Source organism: Tachysurus fulvidraco, chromosome 19 (genome assembly GCF_022655615.1).
Source record: "Tachysurus fulvidraco isolate hzauxx_2018 chromosome 19, HZAU_PFXX_2.0, whole genome shotgun sequence".
In the NCBI taxonomy this organism is placed as follows: Eukaryota; Metazoa; Chordata; class Actinopteri; order Siluriformes; family Bagridae; genus Tachysurus; species Tachysurus fulvidraco.
The window spans coordinates 12,652,181-12,663,124 of record NC_062536.1 but is presented as its reverse complement, the minus strand read 5'-3'; the positions used below and the strand labels follow the sequence as shown (position 1 = coordinate 12,663,124).

At 39.7% G+C, this 10,944-nt stretch overlaps 1 protein-coding gene across 1 annotated transcript; it reads left to right on the top strand.

The window, feature by feature from the left end:
* The first annotated feature begins 474 nt into the window (after positions 1 to 474).
* On the top strand, positions 475 to 10,735 carry dyrk2 (dual-specificity tyrosine-(Y)-phosphorylation regulated kinase 2). Its single transcript, XM_027151575.2, has 3 exons — positions 475 to 942; positions 1,602 to 1,705; positions 6,037 to 10,735. The coding sequence occupies exons 1-3, from the start codon at positions 903 to 905 to the stop codon at positions 7,627 to 7,629; spliced, it is 1,737 nt and encodes a 578-aa protein (XP_027007376.1). The 5' UTR covers positions 475 to 902; the 3' UTR covers positions 7,630 to 10,735.
* The last annotated feature ends 209 nt before the right edge of the window (positions 10,736 to 10,944 follow it).

Sequence of the window (10,944 nt, the reverse complement as noted above, 5' to 3'; positions counted from 1 at the left end):
ACCTGTATCAGCATCCATACAAAAGGCATTGTGGGGAATGTTCAAAACCAAAGTGTAAACAGACCAACATAGCAATAGAAAGAAGTTTATCAACCAAAAACTAAATCAAATATCTTATTTGCCAAGCGGAAGATATACCATACTGATTGTAAATAGTGATATGCAAGTCATTCAGGGTGATTTTTTTTTAGCATTTTATGTTAATGAGCTTGGTACGGCTAGTTCTCAACAGAGACAGTCAGGTATGTGCCAGGGAGAGAGAGAGAGAGAGAGAGAGAGAGAGAGAGAGAGAGAGAGAGAGAGAGAGAGAGAGAGAGAGAGAGAGAGAGGAAAACACATACAAAAACACACAGAGATATCGAGAGAGAGAGAGAGAGAGAGAGAGAGAGAGAGAGAGAGAGAGAGAGAGAGAGGAAAACACAAACAAAAACACACAGAGATATCGAGAGAGAGAGAGAGAGAGAGAGAGAGAGAGAGAGAGAGAGAGAGAGGTGGAGGCCAACCGGGGATATCTTGATAAACCAGACAACACCCATTGCGACTCACAGAGTGTGTGGTTTGCTCACAGAGCGCCAGAGAAGGCGCACATTACCATGTTAGCGCCGGAACAGGATGGCGTTGAGCGCGTGTTCAGTCGTATCGGTGTGATTGATTGTTGTGTCACAATGAAGGTGGTTTCTAAGCGCTGGTGGTAGCGGTGGGGCTGCGCGCAGGGTGGCGGCTGTAGCTGGTGTGAGCGGCGCTAATGTGGACTCGCACGTGTGGATGTAGCTGATTGGAGTCGGTGCTGATCGCGCAGGGGGAGGAGGGCAGTTTCGGGAGTAGGGTGTTTTTTTCCTCTCGCTCTCTCTGTGTGCGTGTGTGTGCGTGTGTGTGAGAGTGTGTGTGACTCTCCAGCGGCCATGTTAACCAAGAAACCCTGTGCTGCCGTCTACCCGACTGGTAAGAAGCCTAAAACTGATCCTCAGCCGTTCTTTACAGACGTGTCCGTGCGCTCAAAAGCCGATCTTTTAGACCTGTAATTCTTTCTGTGTGTAGAAAAGGCTTTTTATCCCATCTTTTAAAATCAAAACCAGGCATTTTCGCTTTTCTTATAGATAACCGATGGGCTACAAAGTAGCTTGTAGCTCTAGCCGTGTTCTCATGATTCTCACTGTATTTCTTTATATATATATATATATATATATATATATATATATATATATATATATATATATATATATATATATAAAGTGTTTAATCTGAGAATCTCTGAAGCCTGGTTTTCTTTTGTAAATGAAACGTTTTAACGTTTTGACCGAAAATGTCTCTTGTTATCAGCTTTGTTTCGACATGTAAGGATTTGTGTATGCAGATGCGTGTTCTACCACCCCATTTTCACACCACGTCCATACGCTTTATTTATTTATTTATTTATTTATTTATTTATTTATTTATTTATTTATTTATCCCAGCTCATGTATACATTGGGGTTAGTGCTGTAGGATCATGGGGCTTCTCTACATTTATATGTATATGCAGAGCTTTCATTCCTGCGTGTAGTCTGAGACACGTGAGGTTGGATTTGCAGCTTATTAAGAAAAGTGTGTGGTGTCTCACAGGTAAAGGGGGTGAGCTGTGCACAGGGGCTGTCCGGTCTGGAGCAGGGAGCGAGCCGCCATCACCAGTCACACTGCCGCCTCTCAGGAACGGCAACTCGCTCACGGTACTGATACACTATATACTGTACACACACACACACACAGTACTGATACACTGTACACTGTACACACACACACGCACACACGGTACTGATACACTGTACACACATACACACACACGCGCACACATACACGGTACTTATACACTGTACACTGTACACACACACGGTACTGATACACTGTACAGACACACATACACACACGCACATACACACGGTACTGATACACTGTACACTGTACACACACACACAAGCACACACACGGTACTGATACACTGTACACACACACACACACACACACACACACACAGTACTGATACTCTGTACACAAACATACGGTACTGATACACAGTACACACACACACACACACACACACACACACACTGTACACATATTACTACACACACTCTACACACACACACATACACACGGTACTGATACACTGTACATACATTACTACACACACACACAAACACACACACTACACACACACACAAACACACACACATACACACACACGGTACTGATACACTGTACACACACACGGTACTTATACACTGTACACTGTACACACACACACACACACACACGGTACTGATACACTGTACACACACACACACGGTACTGATACACTTCACACACACACACACACACACACACACACACACACACACACACACACACGGTACTGGTACACTGTACACACATTACTACACACACACATGGTACTGATACACTGTACATACATTACTACACACACACACACACACACACACACCCACAAACACATACTACACACACAAACACACATAATACAGTACACACATACACACACTACACATGGTACTGATACACTGTACATACATTACTACACACACTACACACACACTATACACACACATACACACACACAGTTCACACAAACACACACCACACACACACACACACACACACACACACACACACACACACACACACACACACACACACACACACACACACACACACAGGGTTTCATCATAACCACCACACTACCGCATGCTATTTGCCAACCTATTGATACATAAAAGCAGTTGTTTACTCAAAACATTGACGTGTGCAGGGAATTTAAACTCGCTGTCTAACGTATCTCAAAACAAAATCCTTTTGTTGGTTGTTGGTCCTTGCACCAATTTAAATAAACAGTTCTCTTTGTTAGTTAAAAACAGACCCGTTTTCTGTTTACATGTTCAATGCAGTATCCCCTCCCATTTTTTTTTTGTGTGTGTAGCGAAACACGTTATTCTCCGTAGGACTGGCTCAATATGCAACAGAGTTAAAGGGGTGGGGTAAACTTGTGACATGGGATTTTTTACATCTGACTAGTTTAGCTTATTAAAAAATGAGAAAATGTAATATCAGGGTTGATCTTAAAAGCTATATATTCTAGATATATTTATTATTAATAGTAATCACTACAACCTGTATTGTCAGAATGACAAGATACTTACTTTTTGACCCCCACTACAATAGAATGTACCATTTCTAAAAAGATCATTCCCCTATTAATGTTGTATTAATGTAAAATATTAGTAGTATAATTTTGTTGTATGAATGTAAAATTTTGTAGTCTTATATGTTAAAAAGAATGTATCGTTGTATAGTATATTATTAGGCACTTGTAGAGCCATATTAAATAAAAATGTTTGGCTTGCCAGAAAAATGTCATTGAATATGTGTCACTTAGATCAGTTATGAACAGGTTTTGCTTGAAAAGTTCCTGTCTGGCCCTAACAGTAAATGCCCTTCATTCACGATCTTCAGTGTTGATTAAGATCCAAAATCTTGTCTGTATATCTGACTGTAAAGAACAGAAAGGCTTTTAGTGTAAACTAGCATGATAATACAGATGTCAACTGTTGGCCTTGTGAACTGAAGGCCTTGTTTTCTGTCATTGGAAATGTAGGCAATGAACACAATTAGGCATGGCTTAACATATTGTGTGCTGAGCTGTAGAACTACACTACGGAGGGGGGATGGGGAGTGAAAACCAGCTCATCAGCCTGAACCATTTCAGGCTCCAACAGCAGTTTAGACCTACTGGTCTGTTAGCTCACACAAAACAACAGTAATCTCTGAAGCCTACGTTTTTGAAATCCTTGAATGAAATTCTAGTCCGCCTCGTCTCTTTTGCGAAGAGCATTCTGTCCTGTGTCAGTTGTATTTTTACTCTGCACTGAGTGAACCAGAGTATTGGATTTGCATGAATGCCACTTAACAAACTTAACGTATTAAGCGATCTGTATTTAGCAGCTCTAATGCAAGAAAATTAAATAGCGTGGAAGCTCAAATAGCTTAATTAACTGACCTCTGGTGCATCTTTTAAAGATTGAACTTGTATTAAAAATACTAGCACTTTGATCTTGAGCTAAAATTATATATATATATATATATATATATATATATATATATATATATATATATATATATATATATATATATATGCAATCTAATATATAAAACAGAAGGAGCACATTTTAAGGATCCTGTGTTTGATATGTAAACTATATGAACGCTTATGGATGTCATTATGGATGTGGATTTACCTGGACATTTATGCAAATTATAGAGTTTATTACATGTGAATTATTTATTAATTATTTTGCCTTTTTTATACATTTCATTTCTTTTCTTTTTTTATCAAGGATTCTAGCTAGTTTAATTTTACTCTATTCTCTAGAGAGGACACAAGCTGGTTAGAGGAGTGTTAAAATAATTGTTATGCTCTACATGCCATGTCTTTTGTTCTGCTCCAGTTGTGTGTCCTATGCAGCTGTCAGTTGTGTGTCCTATACATGTCTTCCTCTTGACATTAGACCTGTAGCTTCCATGAGCTGTGGACTACATGATGTGTCACATCACAGTTATCATGGTCCTCTAATTTTTTTTGGGGGGGGGGGGGGGTTTGACACCAGGGCTCTTGTTTTTAATGGTAAACTTTTCATTATTAGTTATGGTTCTTGAAATATCAGGTATTTCCATCTAGAGAATAGATACTGATTAACTATTGAGAAATTCATTACTGGTTTTAGCCATGCATTCCTTTTCATTTCTGTTTACGCCTTAGAGTTTCTGAATCTCTGAAGATGAACATAAACAATACTAGCACTTTAATCTTGAGCCAAAGTAATGCGTATATATGCAAACTAATATATAAAACAGAAAGAGCACATTTTAAGGATCCTGTGAACACAAGAGGAGTGTTAAAATAATTGTTACTGAAACATCAGTCATGCATTTAGTTTCATTTCTGTTTACGACTTAGAGAATGTTCATCTTCGGAGATCAAACTCTAAGACAAAGACTGGTTCGACCAGTTGATTCGATTTAAGGCAGCTGACACTAACCTCTTGGATACAACAGTACACAATTCATCTGGAAAACACACATCTTTAGGTGAAAGAGAAAACTGTAAGCTGTCTGAATAGATGATGTATACAGAGCCAATCTGTCTACTGCAACAGGATGTCATGGCAAAACAAGTCAGAGACAATCACAAGAATCTTTCAGGAAACAAGGAAATGCATGTCTGTTTTCCTGTCAACATCAGTAAAGCAGGAAATGCATGCCTGATGTTTTTGGTAAACAAAGTCGAGCTTTCGATCACGTCTGAAGATCTAAAATGTTGGACAAACCCTGGAAAGTAATAATGTAATATAATATGTAATAATATAAGACAGCTGATCAAATGCAGCGCTTGTCTGTTTACAAACACCTGGTATGCATTGGTGCATTTTATTACTTTAAGTTTTTTCTTCTCTGGCCACGTGAGTATTTATAGTGTTCGAATCAGCCACCTTTGTTCTTGCTAAAAATAGACAAGAAGGATTTACTCTGTGTGTGAGTGTGTGAGTGAGTGTGTGTGAGTGAGTGTGTGAGTGAGTGAGTGTGTGTGTGTGTGTGTGTGTGTGTGTGTATGTGTGTGTTTGCACATGCATTCTTAGCATGCCCATTTTGTATTCTGAAACTAGTTACATTGTTCCCAGCTTTACACTATGCTCGAGAAAGAAAAAAGTGCAGTGGTAACTAGTTCTGTGTCATGAGGTATTACTTAAAAGACCTTTTCCTGCTGAGTTGGGCACAAATTTTTGCAAGCTTTAAATGTCAGAGATCAGAAAAGATCTTCAACAAAAAACAACTTTTGACAAAAAAAAACATTATCTTTAATATTGCTTAGTAGCTACTGGTGACCTGATATGAATTATCATGAATTTCAACAGAAAGAATAGTGCTGACCTTTGACCTTAACATTTTCCAGTAGGTCTCTAATAGCAGATTATCTTTGTTCTTTTGCTAGGTTGGAGGCAATAAGAACATGATGAATGACCATCTGCATGTCGGAAACCACCAGCAGATCCATGTTCAGCAGCTGTTTGAGGAAAACAGCAATAAACGGACAGTGTTGACTACACAGCCAAATGGATTGACGCCAGTAGGCCGAACAGGTTTGCCCGTGCCGGAGAGGCAACAAGAAAGCAGCCAGTGTAGGGAGGGCAGTTCTGCCTCCACCAAATCCACTGAAAGCAAGCCCAAGGTAGTCCCTCTTTCTCCAGAGCAGGCCATGAAACATTACCTGTCCAAACTGACAACATTTGAACACCAAGAGATTTTGAACTACCCTGAAATATACTTTGTTGGACCAAATGCTAAGAAACGGCCAGGTGTGGTTGGGGGCTCAAATAATGGTGGCTACGATGATGATCAGAGCTCTTACATCCATGTACCCCATGACCATATAGCCTACCGGTATGAGGTTTTAAAGGTCATTGGTAAAGGCAGTTTTGGACAAGTAGTGAAGGCCTATGATCACAAGGCCCACCAGAATGTGGCCTTAAAAATGGTGCGCAACGAGAAGCGGTTTCACCGACAAGCAGCCGAGGAGATTCGGATCCTTGAACACTTGCGCAAGCAGGACAAAGACTGTACCATGAATGTCATCCACATGCTGGAACACTTCACATTCCGCAACCACATCTGCATGACGTTCGAGTTACTTAGCATGAACCTATACGAGCTCATAAAGAAAAACAAGTTTCAGGGCTTCAGCTTGCCACTGGTGCGCAAGTTTGCGCACTCGATCTTGCAGTGTCTGGACTTCTTGCACAAAAACAGGATCATTCATTGTGATCTCAAACCCGAGAACATCCTCTTGAAGCAGCAGGGACGCAGCGGGATAAAAGTGATCGACTTCGGATCCAGCTGCTTTGAACACCAGCGGGTCTATACTTACATCCAGTCACGCTTTTACAGGGCACCAGAGGTCATTCTGGGCTCTCGCTATGGGATGCCAATTGACATGTGGAGCCTGGGTTGTATTTTAGCGGAATTACTAACAGGGTACCCTCTCTTGCCTGGGGAAGATGAAGGGGACCAACTAGCTTGTGTCATAGAGCTACTGGGCATGCCCTCCCAGAAGCTTTTGGATTCATCTAAGAGAGCCAAAAATTTTGTCAGCTCAAAGGGATATCCTCGTTACTGCACAGTCACTACCTTACCTGATGGCACGGTAGCACTAAATGGTGGACGGTCACGTAGGGGCAAGCTTCGAGGTCCACCAGGAAGCAAGGATTGGGTAACGGCGCTTAAGGGCTGCGATGACCCCCTCTTTTTGGACTTCCTCAAGCAGTGTCTGGAGTGGGACCCAGCTTTGCGCATGACTCCAAGTCAGGCCTTGCGCCACCCGTGGCTGAGAAGACGCTTGCCAAAACCTCCCACTGGGGAGAAAACTACCGTTAAGAGAATCACTGAGGGCACAGGTGCTATAACCTCTATCTCCAAATTACCTCCCACATCAAGTTCAGCCTCAAAACTAAGGACTAACTTGGCACAAATGACTGATGCCAATGGGAATATACAGCAGAGGACAGTGTTGCCAAAATTAGTTAGCTGAATATAACATTTTTGTTTGGTTCTTTGTTTTGTTTCGATAAAATGTTGATATTTATGTGGACAGGTGAGCATCCACAAGTGTGAAAGGTTTTAGGAATATAGGAGTCTTTAATTCATCAGTTATTTACAGCGTTGTAGCACCTTTTTTGTTTTGTTCAAAACACTTTTTTTTAGAAATACTAAAATGGCCAAGAAAGAGGGAACAGTGCTTTTAAGTTTTTATTTCAGGACTGTGTGGAACGCTACAGAAACCATTCATGCAATTTGGCCTAATACTAACGAAGTCCTAATCACTTTCTTCACTTCTATCTTGTAGCTTAAAAGTAAAGGCAATGAAGTTAATAGAGCTTTTAATTGTGTGTACTTGCTAGTGTTTAGCTCGCTACCTCTATAATCGGTTCGAACAACACCATGCTGATGAAGGAGAATTTTACTCGCATTTCTAAATAGCTATCTGCATTGGTCGTGTAAGGCTCTCGATATGCATGACAGAAATTGTGAACAAGAAGGTAAGAGGAGATACAGAAAATGTTCGAAGAACTCAGTGAAAGCAAAACGAATGTTTTAGACTGCTTCGAGGTAGAAGGGAGAAAAACTATGTTTACATGACAGACTTGGTATGTGCCTATAATCTCTTGACATTCCTTATAAAATTGACTCAAGGAAAAGAGAGAGTGCAGGGTAGTGTAACTTTATAAATAAACTTCTGGCAAGTTCAAATCCATTTTTTTCTTTGACTGAGTAGAATCTGTTCTCAGCAGTACTTCGACAGGCTCGTGTATTTAACTATAAGCTATTCTCTGCAAGAACTGCTGGGAACAAAATGCTGTACTGTCTAGCTGAAAAACTTTGGTGCTTTTACCTTTTTTATATAAAAGGTTTTTTTTCAATTATTTAAAACCTATGCTCATGGAACAAAATAGTGTTTAGAAACTAATCCTAATTAATAAATAGGACTAGGAGGCTTTTTTTAGCAGCTGATTCTCCCTTCTAAGGACTGTAGTTTTCGCAGTGATTTGAAAAGGATTGAGCTAATTATTTATCGACAGGACTACTTGAAACTGAGCCAGTATTAACGCTATCATTGAAAGACTATGGCAGAGAGGGGCACTTTAACTGAGAGGCTCATCACAAAACCCCGGCTGTTGTTTGTAATCAGAGATCACCGTCCCAAATTCATATCGCATTTTCTTTATTTAGTTTTTAGCATGGACTCGCTAGTATGTGGCCAGAGCTTAAACTCTTAAAAGCTTGTTCCCTTTTTAAAATGAAATTGCATGTCATTACTCAAACACAGAAAAATACGTTTTTAGTGGAAAACTATTTCACAAACTGGCCATTTTTGTAGCATTTTTGATGTAGGAAAAATATCTGACAAGGGTCTGAAAGCTTTGTAAAATTTTAATTTATTTATTTCTTAATATTGGTTGATTTTTATTATTTCTTAAAAAGAGCTAATATAAAAAAAAAGAAACAGTGGGCAGAATGTGTGTTTTTTTTTTTTTTTGGCTCAATATCAGTGGAGTGAATTACAATGTAATGCACAAGGACTCTGTCTGGAAACAAAACACTCTTTCCCGGATGCGAATGTAGTGGTGGGGAGAAAAAGGGGTTGGACCAAGGGCTGCTAAGTGGCAAAGCAAAGCTGTGGCATTTATGTGGGTTTTAATGCCCCTGCTACTGGTTGGCATGGTACACAGTCTTCTGCACACACACTGCCCAGTCCCCCTCTGGATGCCTACAGTACATTCGCGAATGCACAATAATCTGCCGACATCAGCAGGCAGTTCACGTTGTACTTTACTTGGGTTTATTTTTTTTGCAGTTTTGTGGATTAACAGTGGTGGGGAATAATTGTGCCCTTAGGTTTAATACAATGTGCCTTTGATTATCAATGCCATTCACTTGTGTCCAACAGTGACACACCCAACCCATTCATTTGTTGTTAGGTTCACCGACGCGTAGGCAATTACAAAGATCCTCTTTATAACGGTGATCACCTTGCCTCGTCTGAGCATTGCCCAAAGATCCTCCTGCAACCCTTCAGTGGGTTCCAGATAGAAAGCGGCTGCATAAATGAAATGTTTTATATGCAGTTTGGACACACAATTCGAGTTAAGAACTCAGAGACCCATTGCCAACAGGGAGATCTCACCAACTCAAACCTATACCTATTACGTTTAGTGCAAAATGGGTCTTTTCTACAGCATCCATCTTGTCTTAACAAACTCAAGGGGTTACATTTGCTTCATTGTATTACTCTAGAAATGACACATCTTACTTACCTCAGACTGTTCTTGTAATATTCTTGTAATTTATTAGCCCAGGGCATTTGGTATATACCAAAGTGCATTCCTTTCTATGTTTGTGGCTAGGAGGGAAAAAAAAGCCAGAGTTTCTCAGATTTTTTATTTTAAACTGAGAAAGAAGAGGCTAATTTTGCTCGTCGAGGGCGATATCTCTATTAAATGCTTATCTCCAAGAGAGGTAAAAAATGGATGCTTGTGAAATGTTTGAGCGATGCACTATGCCTCTAAACGTCATTAACAATACACTGTTGGATTTGTCTTGAATGTGGTGAATATCACTGCCACAAAAAAGTCAATATTCAACCCTGACTGCAATACAACAGTTGTGTGATTGGGGCAGATCGAAGCAAACGGCTGAGTGTTATCTTTTGAAAGGTTGTACCTTTTTACTGCTTTCTAGCAAAATGTTATCCCAGGAACTCAAATCTATCTCTCTATATATCCACTGTCAACTCTGGTCAGTTCTTTTTTTAAATGAATCTTTAAATAAGGAACAAAGATGACATTCATTTGTATCTAACCATAGAAGCGTACTGTACATATATGAACTTTACTAAGAATTCAACGTGAATGTGTACATATGTAAAATGTTTTCCCTTTTTTTTTTTGTCAAATGCTGCTGATAACACTACATCGAGCCATGTAGTGGATTTTAATCTTGGCGGCCAGTTTTATGATACTGTATGTATTGTACAGCTAATGAAAGTCATTTTTTTTTCTAGTGATCATTCGTTAAATTTTATTGTTGTGGCCAGAAATAATTAATAATAAAAGTTTTAATGTTGATCTTTACAAAAATTGTTCATTTTGTCAAAGTTACTTCATGCGAACTGTTTGTCTTGAACAGATAAAAAGGGGTTTAAATGTAAAGACCGTTCTGGCTGACAGAACGAATATCAAAAAATTATCTTATAGCACAAGTATGTTTTTGTAAAAAAACAGATTGGGAAAGGGAGGTTCCCACAATGTCAGCAGCCATAAAGCTTGCTCAGAAGGTTGTCAGTGTT